The sequence below is a fragment of the Cucumis melo genome, chromosome 2 (assembly GCF_025177605.1).
Source record: "Cucumis melo cultivar AY chromosome 2, USDA_Cmelo_AY_1.0, whole genome shotgun sequence".
Classification (NCBI taxonomy): Eukaryota; Viridiplantae; Streptophyta; class Magnoliopsida; order Cucurbitales; family Cucurbitaceae; genus Cucumis; species Cucumis melo.
The window spans coordinates 1,350,355-1,371,863 of record NC_066858.1 but is presented as its reverse complement, the minus strand read 5'-3'; the positions used below and the strand labels follow the sequence as shown (position 1 = coordinate 1,371,863).

General features: G+C 35.1%; 1 protein-coding gene across 4 annotated transcripts in view; it reads right to left on the bottom strand.

The window, feature by feature from the left end:
• LOC103492245 (uncharacterized) overlaps positions 1–19,724 on the bottom strand; it is a 37,423-nt gene extending 17,699 nt beyond the window's left edge. Inside the window, exons 1-14 of one of the 4 annotated variants that reach the window (XM_051081298.1) lie at positions 19,449–19,724; positions 18,789–18,974; positions 14,511–14,600; positions 14,051–14,124; positions 13,258–13,413; positions 12,646–12,766; positions 11,243–11,298; positions 9,524–9,578; positions 9,366–9,422; positions 9,155–9,256; positions 7,641–7,721; positions 7,487–7,539; positions 3,930–3,999; positions 873–936 (exon numbers count right to left, since the gene is read on the bottom strand). In XM_051081298.1, coding sequence (XP_050937255.1) covers positions 873–936; positions 3,930–3,999; positions 7,487–7,539; positions 7,641–7,721; positions 9,155–9,256; positions 9,366–9,422; positions 9,524–9,578; positions 11,243–11,298; positions 12,646–12,766; positions 13,258–13,413; positions 14,051–14,124; positions 14,511–14,600; positions 18,789–18,974; positions 19,449–19,553 — 1,270 coding nt within the window. In that variant the 5' untranslated portion in view covers positions 19,554–19,724. Of the gene's footprint in view, positions 1–872; positions 937–3,929; positions 4,000–7,486; positions 7,540–7,640; positions 7,722–9,154; positions 9,257–9,365; positions 9,423–9,523; positions 9,579–11,242; positions 11,299–12,645; positions 12,767–13,257; positions 13,414–14,050; positions 14,125–14,510; positions 14,601–17,152; positions 17,230–18,788; positions 18,975–19,448 lie in introns of those variants that run through there. The other 3 variants (XM_051081296.1, XM_008452535.3, XM_051081297.1) reach the window with 3 other exon arrangements.
• Between the last annotated feature and the right edge of the window lie 1,785 nt (positions 19,725–21,509).

Sequence of the window (21,509 nt, the reverse complement as noted above, 5' to 3'; positions counted from 1 at the left end):
CATATCCAAAATACAAGAACAATACTAAGGTCATGAAAAGACCAAAGTAAACACCCAAGCGAGAAATGACTTGATTAACTATTCTATTCTAAGTCTCACTTCAATCGAATAGAAGCCAAATCGTTTCCTGTGATTCAAAAGAAAAGAAGGAAGCAGACCAAGGATAATAGAAATCATACATAAAAGATAGACCTGAAGGCCCTACAAATGCTACAGGATGTTTGTTGGAACTCGAACTCAGAATGAAGCCTCTGTAGTTTAGATTCTATGCTTTAACTGAGTTTTCAATACTTGCCCCGTGTTTGTAAAAGTAAAGTAACTAAATATCCTGACCTTCCAATTTAATCTCTAAACAGATTCCACAGATAATATGTAAAGGCCATTCAGCATTCTTGTTCTGATTGAAAACGCTAAATAGCAGGCACGGATGGCAAATTAAGGTATAGCAGTAGACTACAATTTGAGCCATTCTGATCTATTATGACCAAGCAAATCCATATATATAAAAGAATTTTAAATCCTTCACAAAATACTAGCTAGAGTAAGAAAGTGTAATCTCTTTTTTATACATCTGTGAACCTTGAGTGTCTGGGCCAACATACGTGCATCTCGACTAATCTAACAGGACAACTGGCCTAACCTTACAACATTTGGATGTCAAGAAAACTCGTAAAAAGTTAATTTCTAAGTAGATGTCCATCATGGATTGAACTCATGACCTCTTAGTTAGTTATAGAGACTATGTCTCCTTTTTTTACCTCTAGGTCATGTATCCTTCTTTTACCACTAAGTGTAATCTCCAAATCATTGAGTTCCTATAGAAAGAGGATAGTTTAATTTAATAAGACAAGTTAAATAAAGAGCATAGTTACCTTTGGCCTTGCTACTAAACATCCCTGCGACAGCTGCCAGGTTTTCTTCACTCGTCTCATGGACCTACAATATTTATATCTTTAGATTAGTATTTAGTTTGACACTTTTGTCTTTTTATCAACGTGTAATATTGTTTGTGCTGCAGTGGGAAGCGATATTATTACTATCAAGTACAACAAGTTTGCAGATGAAGTAATCATTAGCCATGATAGTTTGTCGAACTTAGTTTGCTTGACCAATTTCTTTAAGGTCTTTTTTTTAAAAAAAAAGGGAAACACACTTTTCATTGAAATAAGAAAAGAGACGTCTCAAAGTACAAAGTACAAGATAAATCAACAGGTGCACGTGGGCATCTCAACTAGGTTGACACCTCCTTAGCTCCTTCACCATGTCCAAAATATAGTGTCAAGTATAGAAAATATATGGAACTTCAATGCCCGGATATCTAGAGCTATTACAAGTGCATAAACAAGTACAAAGTCTTAAACAAAGGTCTAAGTAAAATAAAGGCCCTGATTGTAGTACATCGTGACTGCAAAACAAGGCTGAGAAACCCAGACTGGAAGATGCATCTTAAAAAAGTTAAGAAGATGAAAGCCTTTTTCATAGTGAGAAATATTTCTTTGGTGTGAATCTGATGTAATGTTTAGGGGTTGTGACTTCTTTTTCTTGTTATGTTAGTTTATTTGAGCTTTTTAATAAGAATCCAAACTCGCAAGTCCTTTTGTATCTCAGAGCACTGATTTCTTTCCATTCCCTTAATGAAAAGTTCCAAATCTTTTTCTTAAAAAATAAAAATTAAGACTGGTTTGAGTGTTGTTGGAGCTCCATCTTTAGATGCTAGATCTACCCCATATTGAAATTTAAAAAAGGATAAACTAATGACTTAAAAAAACGATCCTGCACTGCCTTCAATTTGCAGATGAAACACTGCTGTTTTGTAAGTATGATGAAGGAATGCTACTGAAATTAAAGGATGCTATTGCTTTATTTGAATAGTGCTCAGGTCAGCAAGTAAATTGGGAAAAATTAGCACTTCATGGTGTCAATGAAGGTGACCAGAACTTGCAGTCTATGACAGAAAAGTTAAGTTGTAAAGCAGCCTTTTTTTTCCGTTTATTTACCTAGGCTTACTGTTGGGGGATTACCCAAGGCAAGTGTCTTTCTGGCAACCAATGATCGACAAAATTCACAAGAAGCTTGGTTTAACCTATCCAGAAGAGGGAGAACTACTCTTTGCAATGTTGTGCTTGCTAATCTTCCCACTTACTACATGTCAGTTTTCACAGTGCCTGACAAAGCAGTATCTTCCATTGATAGAATCATAAGGAATTTTGATGTAACAAGGTAATCGATTTTATCTAATTAGCCAATTAACCCTTAGCCTTCTTAAATTTCCTTTGGGAAGGACACATGGGGAGTAAGCTCAACCATTTGGTGCAATGGGACAAAGTACCCGCTCTTAGAAAGATGGAGGTCTTGGAGTGGGCGGCCTTAAGAAAAGGAATCTGGCCCTCCTTGCAAAATGGGGTTGGAGTTTTTCAAAGGAAGAGGGTTAGTTATGGAGACAAATTGTTAGAAGCATTCACAGGCAAGAGACTTTTGATTGGCACAAGAAGGAAAAGTCGGGAAATAGTTTGAGAGGTCCTTGGATTTCCATTTCTAGAAGCAGGAGGAAATTGGGTTCATTGGCCACATTCAAGCTTGGAAATGGGTCAGGGTGAATTTGGCCTTTTTTGATGTTTGATCTTTAATGCTAGTCTCTTTTTGTGGATATGATGAGGGCGCTATGCGGGTGTCAATCTAGTTGAGATGTCCGAGTGCGCCTACTGATCCTCAATCTCTTCATTTGTGTGCTCTTTGTATATCGCTCATGTACATTGAGCATTAGTCTCGTTTTATTAATAAAATTTGAAACTCGTCTCCTTTTAAAAAAAAAAAAACAACGATCTTCCTTTAGTTTGCATAAAGGATTAAAATGATTAAAGACACCAACAAGAGGCATGAAAAACAATTGCAACCAAAATTTTTTTTTGAAACGGAAACAAGCATCTTTATTAATCATAATGAGACTAAAGCTCAAAGTACAAGAGTATTATACTAAGAGCAAAAAAAACCAAAGGGAAAATACAAGCTAAAACTTAAACAAAGGCTATACTCGAGTAACATAAACATGATGGAATTCTAAAAACGAACCCGAGCAGAAAATAACAAGCTAATCAAAGCCACTCAAAGACGATACATCAGTAGAAAGCTAAATACAAAGAAAAACTTAAACTCTCTCAAAATTACCAAAAGTTGATCAGACTTCCTCTCTTTTCCACTGAAAATTCATTCATTTCTTTTGATCCAAGATTCCCATAGAATCATGAAGTACCCATTAACAAAAATCTCTTATTTTCCCCCTTCCAACTATGGGTACACAAAATCTTTTTATGTTATGCAGAAACATCCAAATATATGTATTGGTGCTATAGGGGTATCAACCTAGTTGAGATGTCCGAGTGCGTCTTTTGATCTCCCCAGCTTCCCTCTTTTAGGCTTCTTTATTACTCTCATTGTATGATTCTCTTGTACTCTGAATTTAACTCTTAATAAAGAAGTTCTTCTCCGTTTCAAAAAAAACATCCAAATATATGTACCACAGATTAGTGACAGCCAGACAAAAGAGAAAGAAGTGAGGAAGTTCTTCAAAAAAAAATGTCCGGGGACTCAATCTCCCAAAGGATTTGAAGAAACTAAAAAGAGAACCAATAGGACTAAAAGCTAAAACCTTAGGAACAGGAAAAGCTAACAAAAGAAAAACAGATGCAAGAAAGAAAATGTTCAAAGCAAAAAATACAAGGACGCCAAATGGTGGAGCCAGTGTCCTCTTGTTCATTCCTTTTCTCCTCACAACCAATCTCAATTTTTTATTTCATCCCTGTACTTTTACCTTTTCCCCTTTTACTAATTTATCACAGATACAAAGCTACAAGTGCAATCATACCAGCACTAATGCACAGACACAAAGCTACCTCAGAAGGTGATAATGGTCAGGCAATTTTAATAAATACCTGTACATTGGACACAACTCTAGCAAGGGATTTAACGATGCCTTCAACAACATTTGTGTTTTTTGGATGCCTGCAAGACCAATGAAAGTCAGAAAATTTGCTCTAAAAATAAAAAGTGCCAAGTATGTAACAACCAAATCATCGCAATTCCTTTCACATTTAAAAAATTAGAAAATGTTGCCTAAAGGGCCTTGGTAATATATTGACGAAGTAAAAGTCCACGTTTATAACAATATCAGTCACAATGTCAGTAGGGGCAACAAAACTCAAATTATAACGGATTCATGGTTGGACAATTTGATTTTTAAGAATGAACTTCCGTCCTTATTTCCTTTTTCGCTTAAAAAGGATTCTTCCATTGCGAAACTATGGAAAACAAAGTTCTTTCACCACAGTCAAGAGTCACAGACAATTTAAAGAGGTCTACGTGGACCATTATCCCCTAGTTGCTTTATTTTATGCAAGAGAACCTTCATGGTTCTATACTCATATTTTCTTTTCTTTTAGGTTGGAGTGCGTCCTTAGCCTTTTCTTTTTTTTTTTTCTTTTTTTTTGAAAAGGAAAAGAGATTTGTCATTGCTTTTTTTTTAAATCGAAAGTGGAAACAATTCTCTTCATTACTAAAATTATAAGAGACTGATACTTAAAGTACAATAGAGTTATACAAAAAACATATAGCGAAAAGGCCTAAGATCCTCTGATCCTCTCTCTCCCTCATTTCTAGGCTTCTCTATTATTCTCATCATGGGTTTGAATCCTATTCAGAGGTCCACTAGAGATCAGAAATTGTTGAAGAAAGAACAAGATGTTTCTTTTGTCCCTTCCAGGCGATCGGAAAATAAAGAAATAGTTAATATATTCAAGATAATTACGTATTTACAAAATACCGTCTCAATTCATCCTATTTCATCAGATCCGGGATGTGATATGGTTCCGAAGGATGAACTGGATATGGACAGTTCCAATAAGATTTCATTCTTGAACAAAAATCCATTTATTTATTTATTTCATCTATTCCATGACCGGAACAGGAGGGGATACACGTTACACCACGATTTTGAATCAGAAGAGAGATTTCAAGAAATGGCAGATCTATTCACTCTATCAATAACCGAGCCGGATCTGGTGTATCATAAGGGATTTGCCTTTTCTATTGATTCCTACGGATTGGATCAAAAACAATTCTTGAAATAACTCTTTCATACTTTGAGTTCATTAATAATATAGAAGCTTGTCTCCTTTCAAAAAAAAAAGGGAGTACGAGTACCCTTTACGGAACTCAAACTATGCGAAATTATGTCTAAGGTACAATTACAAAAAAAAATTCGAGATTGAGACCCAAAAAGAACATAAAAACGAACAAGGGACCAAACATCTGAGGGATCCCTATCCACTCACCAAAACACTACTATTTTGCTCACTCCAACAAACCCACAAAATCGAGCACACCCCCACACACCATAGACAATGGCCTTTTTATTCAAAAGGCAGATTGAGTAGGAACTCCTCGATCATATGTCTAACGCCTCTATGACAAAATACATTATCCCAAAAGTCTAGATAAAAGAAGCCCAAACATGGTGTGCATAATCACAACACCAGAAAATATGGTTCAGAGCTTCCTCTGCCTCCCGACACAAAAAACAATAAAAAGGCCCATCCAATGATGGCAACTTCCTCACAAGCCTATCCAGCGTGTTCACACGACCGTGAAGAACCTTTCAAGTAAAGAATCTAACCTTCCTACGTATCTTAACCCTCTAAAGAATCAAGAAGACAAACACCCCCACGAGAGAAGGATCAACCAAACAATGAACGAAAGACTTACGCAAGAACCCATTCAAAGGATTAGGACTCCAAATCAGACATCCTTTCTCCGTCTTCTAGAAGAGTGACTCTCAAGAAGCGAAAAATGAGTAGCCACTCCAACGCTTCCCTGCTAGAAAGAGGACAACAGAAACTGAAAAGAGAGAACAAGAGCTCCCAAACAACACAAGCAAATCAGCGACAAAATGATTCTTTAAGGAAGATAAATGATACGAACGAGGAAGCAAAGCACAAAAAGGTCTCTCCCCACCCAAGGTCTTCCCAAAATACGTCTCTCCCCTCCCCCACTAGCCACCACTAACCACACATCGGACCAAATGAACAAAAGAAGACAACTCTTTCGAAATGTCTTTCCATAATTTCAAATAAGTGTCTTCAACCCCAAAAGACAACCACTCAAAAGCATGGGGGTTGTGCATACTAGCAATGATCCTACACCACAGAGTATTAGGCAAAAGGAAAAAACAACACAACCCCTTGACTAACCTCTTTATTACACACCCTTCTTCGACAAATTCATTTTTTTTAGTTAGAGACAAACCTCTTTATTTATTATTAATAAATTAGACTTAAGCTCAAAGTACAAGAGTATTGTATTAACAACAAGAGAATAGAGAAGAATTTAATCAACAACTACAACAAAGACTTAAGCTCAAAGCCTCTTTTTGTTTTTATGTTTTGTATGGACAGATTATTATTATTAATTTTGGCCTTGTATTGTATTGGTGGCTTTTTTGTTTCTTCTTGTATTGAAAATAGGAGCCTAGTATAAAGGTTTCTATTTTCGCTTCATAGATACGATAAACGCGCTAAGGGGGTGTCAACCTAGTTGCGATGTCTGGGTGCGCCTACTAATCTCCCATTGCTCTTTGTATAAACCGCATATACATTGAACTTTTGTTTCTCTATTTTTCAATATTAATAATAGTGAGACTTGTTTTCTTTTCAAAAAAAGAAGATGAAGGGTTGAGATGACTTTGCTGAGAATCTGCGGCTAACATGGGAAGTAAAATATCTTCTTTAGAAAAATACCAGCCGAAGTAATCTGAGAGTTAAACTTCTTGTTCAAAGGATTGGTGGAGAGTGGATCGTCAAAAGGAGGGCTACTGACTAGTTGAAGTGACTTTCTAGCCGTAAAAGAGGGCACAGCCGAAATTTTCTCTTTCTTCGTTAAAAGATCCTCTTCATTTGCAAAGAGAATTGGATCTAACATTTTCCTTTTGCTAGCCCTTCAAGAGGAGTTACGATATATCAATTGCCTTACAAGAGGATTGTCTCTCTCCCAAAGTTCAACAATGGAAACTCTCACCAAAATCATCCATACCCTCCAAGGACCATAGCTCCCTTTAGTTATAGCCAACTGCCAAGACACCATGTGTATAAATCTCTTATAGTTTGAGTTCTTATTAATAAGGAAGTTTTTGTCTCCGTTCCAGAAAAAAAAATTAACTATAATGTCTCTTACTAATCTGACGCATATATCCATAACTAGTGGATATAACGATGTTTTACAATATTTTCCATGAGAACCATATAAAACTTTATAGTTATATTACTATGTAGCATTTTCAAGTTTTAATTTTAAAAAAAAAAATTGAAACGAAGCCTTTCATTAAATAATGGAAAGAGTTTAATGATCAAAATACAAAGACTTTAAATTTCATGAACATGTATTTACTATATTGTACTTAAGTACAATATATAAAATAAGCCAGAGTTAGTAAGCTTACATATCAAAGTTCTGGAAAAGAACCTGCAAAGTTCTAGCCTCCATGCAAAAACCCTATTAAGATTGACAAGTTTGAATTATTAGGAACTTCAACCCGATATATAAGACAGAATTCAAACTACAAATTCACATATGATCTACTTAATCATAGTTACCCTCAAATTTTCAAGAACAAGAATCCTATGCCACAATGGCAAATCAAGAAAAGTAACCTTCAATAGCATACTGAGGAAAACCTGCATACGGTAAAAAGGAAAACTATAGTTATACAGTAGATTCAGATTCTGTCCAAGTATAAGTTCAATGTAGAATAATGGAGAAGCAGTATGTTGCTTATCTACAACAGAAGTGACAAAAATATTCTTTTCAAAAAAGGAAGTGACAAAAATATAGGCACCAAAAAAAAATAGTTAGATACGAAAATTATAGTTGGCATACGGTTGGCAAGACTTGTAGTAGTTTGTGAAGCCCTTGGATCAGAATAACTAAAACCTGGTTAGTGACATTCAAGCTTGGCCTAGTATTATAATTGCATTTTGGTATTATCTTTGGGTTGGCCTGGTTCCTTTTAAGTCTTTGTTGTTACCTGGTCGTTTGGGCTTGCTCTCCTTCCATCAGGGATGATGTCGGACCACTAGGACCGGCTATCCTCTTCAGGTCTATTGTTGTCTGTCGTTTATCAAAAGATGAAGAGATCATTGATTTTCAAATTTTGATTGACAAGGGTTTGAGAGAACCTTGATCCACATTTGTGGTCAATAGAAGTTTCAAGGGTTCTCTCAGCCAAATCACTTGCAAACCATTTGTCCCCTTCTTCCCCTTTAGATAAATTGTTTTTTCAAGGCTTTATGGAAGACAGAGCCCAAGGCGCATCAGTACCTTTGTTTGCATTATGATCTTTGGCCACTTAAATTGTTCTTCGGTGACATAGCAAAGGAAGCTTCCACCACATTGTTTGTCTCCTTCCATTTGCCCTTTTTGTGAGGCAGAAGGAGATTTCTTTGATTATTTTTATGCTGCAAGCTACTGCCTGCAAGTGGCAGTTGTTCTTCTACTTCAAAGTTGCATTTCTGTTTGGTAATAACTTCCGAGACAATGATTGGCAGATTCTTATTTGACCAGCCTTAAAAGTGGGCCCCCGGTTGGCTTTGGGCTAATGCGGTCGAGGTGTTGCATGTGGAACGCTAGTTTGAAAGAAATCAAAGGGTTTTTCAAGATAAATAACTTGGTTGGAACGGCTCAAAGTAGCTCAATTCAATGTGTCTTCTCTGCACTCTTTCTAAATCTTTTGAAAACTTCTCCACTCAAAATATATGTTTGAATTAGAATGCTTTTACTTTTCCAGCTTAACGTAGTTTTTACAATTGTACTATTCTCTTTAATATGTTCAGTTAGTGCAACTCGTAATCCTTAGGCTCCTTTTGTTTCACTATCTTTATTAAACGTTGAACATTAGTCTCATTTCATTATGTCAATGAAAAAGTTGGTTTCCAACTAAAAAGAAATAAGTAGTTAATCGGAAAATCAGACACATATGAAGCATTCAAGTCTTGTTATTGAAATCGATGAACTAATTAAGGATGTTAAACAATACCAAGACCACAATTCATAAAGTTCATGATCCAAATTTTTATGTCACAATTAAAAAGTTTATTCCCATAGAACAGACCTCACATTCAGTGATGAGGGATGTACTATATAGTCTGATAATATGAGCAACTGACCGCAAGACTAGGCGTCGAAAGTAAGGCTCCCCTGCCTCCCCTTCAAGCTAACATGACATGAAAGTGAGACAAAAGGAAGCCAATTGTTACCAAGATCTCAACAAGAATGGCTACCAAAATTAAAGCTTTATTTAACAAATTTTCCAAATTAATCACCTCAGCATTTGTACGAAGTGATGTCATGAGAAGAGAACATATCTGATGGCGCAAAACCTGTATGGTTTTTAAGTAATCCTTTCAGATTTAGATCTTTCATTAGAAAATCACAGATAAATGCAAAAGGGAAGTTTTCTAAGATAAGCTATAGTAATCACCTGTTCATATGGAACTAATATCCTAAAAACAGCAACATAATTTGACAAAATGAACCTACAAGCAACAAATAAAAATTAAGAAAAAGAACATGAAGAAATGAAGTTCATTAAATTAATGAAAAGTGGCAGTGCGACTCCATGTACGAGTATATTGCCAGACTCCTTACACAAAGACCTATAAAAATGCAACAGAATAAAAGAAAAGAATTAAACTTTGATTTTTTTCTTTTTGAAACGGAGATAAACTTCTTTATTAATAATTGAACTCAGAGTACAAGAGAATTATCTAAACAAAAAGAATTAAACTTTGATTTTCATGAGGCAAGGAACAAATCTTTTCTTAAAGTGGAGGAAACAACTCTTGCTAAATAACGTATTCCTGAACCCTCCAAGATCCATTTCCTAAAAATCATCATTAAACCCAACTTGAGCAACTGATGATGCAGCCAGTAGACGATTTTTTTCCCTTTTTTTGGAAATAATCCCACACTTTTCAATAAGAAAACAAAAGAGACTAACGCTCCAAAATACAAAGAAAAGAAAACTACTTACAAAAGTACAGAAGAAACTATAATGGTAACCAGAGAATATTTCAGAAACTATAGTGGTAACAAGAAAAAGTTGAGCATTAGTCATTTCGTTATTTTAATTCAAAAAAAAACCATTTCAATGAAAAGTTATGTTTCTGTTTCATAAAAAACAAGAAAAGAAACAATAAATCTCTCCCAACTCCACTAAACCAGTGAAGCTTCTGAAAGAGACCACCGTGATGAGGTCACTAAATAAGCTATATAAAACCACAAAATGTGAACGAGAAGAACCCTGAAAAGTATACATTGATTTTGTTCCATCTGTAACTCGAAAAGGATGCTTTTGACTGGATTAGTTCACAATAAACTAGTGGCGGATCAAGAAATTTTGTTGCCGGGAGGTTTTACAATTCAATAAAAATAATCTAGAAAACATATGTAAGAAGTGGGGCTTGAAACTAGGTCTACAGATAACAGTTTTACCACTGCGCTAGCTATTGTTCTTGGTATTATTTCAGTTTTATATATATATTATGTAAGGAACATAAAGTTGAGGGGAACTCGGGCCCCCAAGCCTATAGTAAATCCGTCAGTGCAATAAATATATATATGAACTCAACAAAGGATCGCATATAAGTGAATTAAAATCAAATATATCATCATTTTTCAATAATCTTCTAAATAAAGTTGATGAAGTATTGTTCAATAAAATTGTTATTGAATAAAAAGCTTTGCTTATGAAGAACTTATAATCCAATAAACAAGGCTTCTTGACTATAGTATGAGCACTTGAACTTTATGTAGAGACATAAACATGGATCAAGTTTGAGTAATAGCCTAAATCGTCTATGGTATAGAAATAAGGTTGGATCCCTTATTTTGGGATATTATGGATACAACCCACTTTGTAGTTAATACAAGTGGAGTGATCACAAAATGCTTATGTAGAGACATGTAAGTGGGGGCCTTGAGGGAGAATTTTGACCTTCAAAGGCAAGTGTTCAAAATCTTAATTTTTTTCCCAATTTTTCCCAACATGCTTAATCGTCAAAATTCATGAAATCTAGAGTGTTTTAGTTCGATTATCTTCTGCTAGCATGTTTATTTAACTTTCATGATATTGTGGAAACGTATCTTAATTTTGACACGGTGGTTAAAGTATATAAAACCTTCTAAGAAGAGAGCTTACTCTAGTATATCAAGAGCAAAGGTTCGTTGGGAAGAAATCGAGCGTAACCAAGTGGCCTGTAGAAGAAGATCAGAGTCATTTACCAAGATAATGGAGGGAAAAAAACAAAACAAAACATAACCAAAAAAATAAAACTACTTAATCAAAATCTCCCATTGCAGACAATAGAAAAAATATAAAATACTAGAAAGAAAATTTTAGGGATGCAGACTATCAGAAGTAGTTTTAGCATGACACAAAAATCCCAAAGGTGTGCAAGAACTATTTTGGGGTGTTTGATCCACCAACTTTTTCTTTTGAAATTAAATAACTCAACTTCAATAGTGTTTACTTTTCAAGTTTCTACATTTATCGAGGAACTCTATTTGCCCCTCTTTCTATGTTTAGTACATTTATCAAGAAACTTTAGTAAACAACTTTATGCCACAAACAAAAATTTCTAACTTATTGCATTGTCATAACACAAATGTCTAACTTATTCCATTGTCCTGACACAAATTTCTAACTCCAAACTTCATAACTAAACTCAGAGCCCTAAAAGACCCCTTAATTCACAATTTAATAGCTAAACTCGTTTAGGGGGTTTGGGCCCCAATAGCTAATCACTCCCTTGTGGGTTTCTTTCAGCTGTATCTGATTTATTTTGCTTATTTCGCTTCACTATACTCCAAACATTAGCCTTTTTTCATTTCTTCGATGGAACTTTTTGTTTCTGTCACAAAAAAAATCTCCCTCATGTTGTTCGTGTCCATTAAGACATTAGTCTATTTTCATTACATCAATAAAAAAGATTGTAACTTTTATTTTAGATTTAAAAATATATAAAATAATCTTTTTTTTTTTTAACGAAGACAAGCCTCTTAAACTGTTATTAATAAAAGAGCCTTAAGCTCAAAGTACAAGAGTATTACTAAGAGCAAGAGAAAAGAGAAAATTCAGTCTACAGCTACAACAAAAGCTAAAAAACAAATTCCAAATAGAAGAGATCAAGCTAAACAAAACCATATCCAAAGAAATCTGAATACAAAGCATAATGCAAAATCCTCTCATAAAGAACTAATTTGAAACTAAAAACTTGCAAGAAGATGCAACCGGCTTCCTTGAAACTGCCTAGCCAAATTAATCCAAAATCCAGAGGAAGCTCGAAAAAGTCTTCCACTATTCAGCATCAGCGTGAAGGATCTACTTGTAATAATAATAATAAGGGTGTTGTTTTTTAAAATGAACCAAAATATTTACATATATAACAAAATATCTGGTATACTACTATCATCTATCACTAGTACACAGTGACTTTATGTTATATTTGTAAATATTTTTCAACAGTTTTGTCATTTAAAACAATCATCCTAATAATATATCGGAGGGAGAGAAAAAACTAATAGCTTAAAGTAAGTACATACAGATCCACCTGCGGCAAGAGCTGTCAGATCTTCAAGCAATTTTAGGCCAAGCCTCCCAGCTCTAGTCAAGTTCTCTCGCTTCAACAATTGCCCTCCAGAAAGAGACCCATTTTTCAGTGTCCTGTTCATGCCCGGATTAATGGAATAAAGTAGTTCAAGTCATAACACTATGCTTATGGTACGTAATAACAGTTTTCTGCTTTTTTTAATGGAAAACAAATCTAGTAATTAACGGAGAATACAGAAGAAATAGGGCATAATACAGAACATAAAAAAGATGGTTGTTTTATCTGGCTGTGGTTTTTGTAAGCCCTATTTCATTTACTTTTCTTGAAAGCACGATATTTCATCCAAAATAAATAAATTGGACAATCAGATATCCTCCCCACAGGACCAAATATGAGACTAAAGGAAGACAAAAAGGTTATGTTTGCTTTCAATAAAAATGTTAAATAAACATGGGTTGCAGAAAAAGCGGACTTTGATAAGCACACACTAAATAGTATTCAAATAGCACAACAAAATATTAACTATCCACAGAAAGATGTGAACTGAGAGTAAGAGTAAAGTAATCATTATTAATGTCAATCAAATGATAAGTCGCAAGCATACTCTGAGCTATTGATGTTACGGTCAACATCAGAAATAACCATACTGGTTCGAGAGTTTTGACTTCCAGTACCAAACTTTCCAGCCGGAAGTGACTCGCCCAAAATTACATGATCAAATATCAGAGCTACAGCTTGCCTAAAGGTAGCCGCTGCAGTACTGCATAGCACACTCAAATGAAATAGGTTTTTTTAGATAAAGTGGAAGATAAGCAAGTAGCTGGTGAACAATAATGGAGAAGAAATCAATTTATACCCCAAACCAATAATTGTGTCGATTTAAACCTTAAACTCCGATAGTTGAATCAATTTAGAACTCTCCATTAGTGATTTTAGCTGTTGTAACTATTTTCACTTAATTCCACTTAAAATCACCTAAATAAAATTGTTCTTCTCCCAAAATTCTAGCAAAGTGGTAAGAAAATTATCATGTAATTCTACCTAAATAAGTAGAGAAAAGTAGAGAAAGGCAAGGAGAAGAAATTTCATTCATATTAATGCAAAATTGTTACTATCTTATTCTAACACTTCTCTCTAATATTATGTCCTTCCATGCATTTAAAGAACTCCTATACAAGTGTGAAGTTTTTGCAGTAATGGTCTTAAAATGACATCAAAACAGAGGGTCCAAATTGACTCGCTATAACAATTAAGGATTTAATTGATACAATTATTAGTTAAAAATCGTAAGCAATACAACCTCAAATTTTAGAGGTATAAACTGATTATTCTTCAAAATAATAAAACTAGAAAAGGATTTGACAAGTCTAAAATCAATAGAGTAAATGGGGACATACTTCCGCACACTGTCAGACGATCTGCTGTTTTCTAAAAGCCGAATACAGATACCAAGAGCTTGAGCCATATTTTCCTGCAATTATAAAATTGAAAACTTATGGATAACAATATAAAGTGTTGGGTTTCAATTTATCCTGCAAATAGAGAAATCCAACGGATTCCATTTTCAGGAAAATAGGGGTATATCAAATTCCCTGATAACCTATGGATTGATGAATGATAAAAGATCACAAAGTTTTCCAGAATTCCAACAAAGTCACGATATAAAGGAAGAACAAGCATATGAAACACACACATTGATCCTCCCCAAGTTCAGCTTCTTGCCATAAAATAATATCTCATCAACAAAAAGTGAACAAGAGAAGTGTTGTTCAACCTGTCTGTTTTCATGTATGAATGATGTACTATTTCTTGCAAGATGGCATCTTATGGAGACAAAGTTTTCTAAGTGCTCATTACCTCACTTTCAGGATGTAAACGAGATTGAAAAATTATTAGTATAGTTTGAAGTGTCTTTAACTGAACAGTCTCATCCGATACTTCAGCATGCTGCAGTATAAAAAAAAGTTATATCAGAACAATGTGAAAATCCACTTACGTGTTTGACCCGAATGTCAAAGGCAGTAATCAGGATCAAACTCATATTACTCAAAGCTATTCCTTTTCTCCATAAGAAACATACTATGATTTCATATTTTCATTGATGAGATGAAATGGTTCTTTTTTATGTTCATTCATGCATTTAAAGAAGTCTTAACAAGTGCGAAGATTATCCAACTTTTGAGAAAAACAACTTTCTTTTTTTTATATAGAAATAACAACTTTCATCGAGAAAAAAATGAAAGAAAACAAGGACGTACAAAAAAAAACCACAAAAACGCTCCGACTAAAGAAAGGGGACCAGCTGAGTAAAATGTTAACAATGGAATAATTACAAGAGGGTCTTTGAAATCGAAGCCCAACGGGAAACATGAAATCTAAACAAAGATCAAACCTCACTATGATCCCTTTCCCTACCACTAAACACCTGTTCGTTTCACTCCCCCAATGATGGAGGAGGAACTCCTTGATCGTCAAACAAACGCCCCGATGGCTTGCATGGCTAACACCTAACTCACGTAGAAAAAAAGCTCCACATAGCCCGCACATACTAACAATCCCAAAAAAGAAGATCAAGGTTTCCTTCCACCTTACAACAAAGCATACAGGAAAAAGGCCCAACAAGTGAAGTCCTCCTCCTAACAAGCCTATTAACAGTGTTAACTAAACCAAGAAAAACTTGCTAGATGAAGAACTGGACTTTCTTAGGAACCTTGGTCCTCCAAACCACATTAAAAACGGACTCCCATAAGGGAAGGGATCCAACAACAGACTGAAAAAGACTTACACTTACACCCCTGACTCGGATTGAGACTCTAAACACAAATGTCCCTCCTCCCCTCCCTAAAATTGCACCCTTGACCAAAGAAAGAAGAGAGTCAACCTTCGTCATTTCCCTATTAGTCAAATTACGGCGGAACCTGAAAGAGAAGGACGTACACTTACACCCCTGACTCGAATTGGGACTCTAAACACAAATGTCCCTCCTCCCCTCCCTAAAATTGCACCCTTGACCAAAGAAAGAAGAGAGTCAACCTTCGTCATTTCCCTATTAGTCAAATTACGGCGGAACCTGAAAGAGAAGGACGTAGAATTATCGGACCTAACCAAAAGATCTGATATCATACAATTTTTGGAAGAGGATAAATGATAAAGATGCAAAAAAGAAGAACAAAGGGAAGACTTCCTCAACCACTAATCCTTCCAAAAATACGTATCCTTACTCTCCCCAACAAAGCAACGAGTAAACTGGAAAAAAAGAATTAGAAGCTCAAAAGAGATATCTTTCCAAGGATTACAATGTGTGCTTTTAACCCCTTTGTCGTCCATTCAAAAGGATGGGTTCCATGCTTGTTCACAATAATCCTATGCCATAAAGAATCAAACACAAAAGAAACGCGCCAAAGCCACTTGGCCAACAAGGCTTTGTTGCGGAATGTTAGATTACCAATCTCTAAACCCCCTAACTCACAAAGTGCACCCCACTTCCCGGTTGACCAAATGGGGTCCATGACCTTCCTCCACCCCTTCCCACAGAAAATCTATCATGTATTTTATCCAAGCTCTTGCACACCAAGCTAAGGGCCCTAAAGAGAGAGAAAAAGTACATCGAGATCCCACTTAGCAGCGACCTAATCAGGGTTAATCTGTCAGCTTTTGAAAAGAACCCTTTCTTCCACACTGTCAATCTCTTACAAATTTTCTCACAGACAAGATCCCAAAAGGTCAAAGCTCTCGAATTTCCACCTGAGGGAAGCCCGACATACGATAAAGGGAAAGAGCCAACCTCGCAATCAAACACCTCAACCCACCTCTGCAACTTAACATGATCAATGTTAATTCCAAAAATAGTATATCTACTCCTATTGATTTTTAACCCAAACAAATCTTCAAAGAAAACCACCATATGGTTGAGAATGAGGAAGGAATCCTTTTTTTCATAACAAAATAACATTGTATCATTCGTGAATTGAAGATGTGATAGGGCGACTTCATTCCTTCCAACCCTAAAAGGATCGATAATATTTCCTTCCACCCCTTTATAAATGATCCGACTTAAACATCCACCACCGGTAAGAACAAGGAAGGAGACAGAGGATCCCTTTGTCTAAACCTCTTATGGCTTGAATCGACCCTCTGGCCATTGATGAGGATAGAATACTTCACATTCCTCATGCAACCAAAACTTTTTTCATCAAAATTCTATCCAAAAAAACCTCAATCCACATGGTCATACACCTTTTCTTTTTTTCTTTTTTTTTTTCAAATGGAGACATGTCTCTTTATTTATTGTTAATAAATGAGACTTGACTCAAAGTACAAGAGTATTACACTAAGAGCAAGAGAAATAAAGAAGGATTCAGTCAACGACTACAACATAAGCTAAAATTAGGCAACAAACGAGATGGAAACCTAGAATACGAATTCCAACATAAAATAATCAAGCTAAACAAAACAACAATCTTAGAAAGCTAAATACAAAGCAAGCTTAAGCAACACACCTTCTTTTTTCCTCGATCTATACTCCTCAATGGCTTCATTAGCTAATAAGAGCTTGATCCAAAATCAACCTTCCCGCCACAAAGGCTCCCTAAGCCTGACATAACTTTCCTTAATCGATTAGCAAGAACCTTAGCCAAAATCTTATAAACACTAGTAATAAGACTAATAGGCCAAAATTCCTTAACCCTATTAGCATTATCCTTTTTAGAAATCAAGCAAACGAAGGTTTTCCACCAATGAACTATTTAAAATACCCCTTTCATAAAATTCCTCAAACACTCCCTCCAAATCTCCTTTGACAAGATTCCAATTGTCCGAAAAGAAAGCCATAGAAAAGCCATAAGTGCTTGGAGATTTATTCCTATTGCAACTGAAAACAACCTTTTTAAACATTAAAGGAGGATAGCCCTCCCATCTTCCTTGAACTGGTACAATCCACCAAGCAAAAATATTAGCTTGGTATGAAGGATGATCCAGCCACGTATTCTCCAACCGGAAAGGATATAGACCCTAGTTCGGAGGACCCGAAGATAAAAAGATAGGTATGCTTTGAAGCAATTCGAGACCCTCTTGACTATCAGGGGATTCCAAACCTCTCAATCCAGGCCTCCGATAAGAGAAACTTGTCGATCCTCATTCCTGCCCTAAAGTTAGCCAAGTAAACTTACCCCCACCTAAAGGAGGATCAAATAAACTACTAATCGTCAATGAAGTTATTAAATATTCTCATGGATCTAGTCATTATCCCCCGAAATCCTTCTCGTCAGGGGAACAGACAACATTGAAGTCTCCCGCCAAACACCATCTTGGGCCACAATAATCAAAAAAATCCCCCAGCTCCTCCCAAAAGAACCTCCTTCCTCCATTCTCTTAGTATCCTCCTCTATCCCTACTGATAGTTCACTATAACACCACCATCATTGTCATCTAAAGGCTAAAAAATGTTATGTTGACGTACAACAAAAAGGTCTCGTTGACGTAGGTATTTTTCTCGTAAGCCTATCCAAAGTGTTCGCGAGACAAGTAAGACTTGCTAGGTAAAGAACTTGACTTTTTTAGGGATCTTAATCCTCCAAAGCACAATAACAACTAACTCACTAACAGGAGACAGATCCAACAACAGCTTTAAAAGAACTTACAAGAAAAACCCTCGTTGGGATCAAGATTCCAAACATGAACATCGACATCCTTCTTCCAAGCCTAAAATTGAACTCATCAAGTGAAGATCGGATTTCTGGCTAATTTTGTTTCAATTGGGTGAGAACTGGAACCCACTAGTGCAAAGAGAGTCTCTCCAACCAAACAGCATCCCACTTCCCACAACTAGAACTTGCTAGAGCAAAAAAGACAACTTTTTGGGTGGCAGAAGGGTAGTAAAAAACTTATGTTTCAATTGACATTAGTTAACTATAGATTTAGATTTTATTATCAAACACCATAAGCTAACTGTAATTAGCTTAACATAACAAAAATAGTTGATCGACTCAAATTAAAGTTTCAGTAATGAAAATCACAATAACCAGTATATAGTCCTTAGAGTAACAAAAGTAATCGATGAAAATAATTCCCTTAAGCTTATAATTTTCCTAACAATATAAAAAAAGCAGCAAACCATGACTACTATTAAAAACTTACATCTTTCAGCGTAAGAAGTATTTCTTTCAAGGCATTAGGACTAACTGCATCATGTGATATGAGCTTTTGTAGAGATGAAAGCCCGATTACACTCAACTTAATAGTTTTGGCTTCGCAGGCCAGCAGAAAAATTCGCAATATGTCTTCATTTTCTGCTATGTCACTTGGACATGACATTGTTCGAAGCTGCAAACCCAAAAATGAAGATAATTATCAAAATGCCTGTCATTCCTAGTACTCTGTGCGATTAAATTCATAACAACCTAAAGCATTGATAATAAATTATGTCGTATAGCATCCATGCTTCCTCGAATGATGCTAACAAGTTGCAACAATAACCATCCATCCAGGAAATTCAACACTCTTTACTTGTTTACTTGTAGATAGATTGAAGAACATGTCCATTTCTCATAAAAATAGCCCCGCACCCACGCCCACACACACAGAACAAAATGTTATCGGAACAAGAAATTCAACACTCTTTACTTATTTCGATTACTTTATTTACTACGCATACTCAAACCAGAAATTAAACTCCAACGGCTTCCAATCAGCTATTAAAATTGAATAATCAAAATATACAAATACAACTATTCCGAAGCCAATTAATAAAAACGCACATAGTCCACACTTGGTATAAGATGAAGCATGAAGTTGGACCTTTAAAATAGCGTGTTCAGCTCCATCTTTAACGGCCGGATGACGGCGGCGAGCTTCAACAGACAGCGCACGAAGATCGGATTCCAGTACAGCCATGAAAGCCATGTCAAAAGCTATGGAATTTGAATTTGTCAATGAAAAAATGCAGGCTGTAGCATTTTAAAGAAAATGGTGGGAGATCAGAGGTTGTTTGAGATCAGATGAAATAATTCGCGCGCGAGAGATGGAGAGGATGTTAGATCTCTGTCAAGAAATGGAAGGAGTGAACCGTGGAAGACGAAGAAACACTGTTGGGGAGAGAGAACTTTTGCATTTGGGCTTCGTGCGTGTCGATGCAAGGGGCGGGCCCAAAGCCCATACGTGTGACTTTCTTTTTTGGAAAACTGTACCTAAAAAGTTATAGATATAACGATTATATTCAAAATAACTAAGTATATAGTTATATTTAAAAAAAATAATAAATATAATAATAAATATAGTAAAATCTAGGATAAGAGTTTATCACGACCATATAGCAAATATTGGTCTAATAAACTATAAGAGTCTATCAACGATAGAAATTTATCATTGATAGACTTTACTATATTTGTAATTTTTTAAAAATACCGTTACATACTTCATAATTATTCTAAAAATTATTACTCATTATAACTACCTTAAAAATTACCGTGAGTGAGAAATGTAATAAATAATTTAGAAAAGTATCTTCTTTTTCATAATTTCTATTTGGAAATTAATGTACGTAGAAAAAAATTGGTATTCTATATGTGACCATGATTGATATTGATAGAAATATGTCTATCAATGATAAAAGTATATTGATGTCTATTGTTAATAATTTATAAACTTTTGTTATATTTCGTAAATATTTTAGTTAATTTTTCTATAGGTAAAAATACTTTTTTTTTCGTTCTTTAAATTTTAAAATGCAGTGGTTTTAATATTCAACTTTTTCACTCGGTTTCAAATCAGTTCTAAATTCCCAAAATATCATACTTTAATAATTCAACTGTGGGTTTTGTTAGTTCCAAGATTTCTATTTTAACCTTATTTTTGCATCATTTTTAAAAAAGGGTTGGTTTTCAATTTTAATTTCCCTATATTTACCATTATCAAAATATCCTTGTTTCTAAATTAATTATGGTTTTGGAACAACTACAACGGTATGAATATTAAACATAAAATGCAGCGACAAAATTATAGAACAACTACATGTTCACAAGAACAGCAATTAGAAAACAACAGCTTCAAACATAACCTACGATACACGAGCTTGTAAAAAAAAGGGTTGGGTTGTCGATTTAAGACATTTTTTTGCAATTGTTCATGATGCATCCATAATAAAACAACCTAATATCTCGTATGTCTTAATCATATATGCATTGGAAGTCCATCGAAATATTCACATCCTTCTAATTATACTCGCAAACATAACAAAAGATGGTCAGGAAAAAAAACATGAAGATAGAGATCATATAAGTATGTTTTTCATCTCTCTCGTATGAACAACGAAGATAGACTTCATGCTAATGGAATCCAAACTTGTCTTTGGACTCTTGATTCGTACTCTTTCAAATGTGCAACAATTTTGTCTATATACGTGTTAAACTTGCTAAGCATGCATCCATATGTATAAATTACATGTACATAAATAAAATCTAAGCATATTTCATGTAATTCATAACTACTAAACTTTGGTCAATTTCACTCAACCAAAACGACAAGAAGGAGAGAATGGTACATATGAATATCATAATTTCGTGTCAAGGGTCCATAGCTTAGTGGTACAATATTTGACTGCATAATATCATAATTTTGTGTGACATATGCATGTATAATCCCCACTTAAGTTATAAACTACAGTCACACTAAACATGCTCATAATCAATAGATCACACGAAAAGTCATACTTAAACAATATACATCTCACATACATTCCATCTAGCAAGCCAAGAAGACATTATCGACCAACTTGAGCTCTACACATACAGGGCGTTTGATTCAAGGAGTGAAGAATGAATAGTTAACATGCGCGGAGTTATGAACTCTACTAATTGTTTG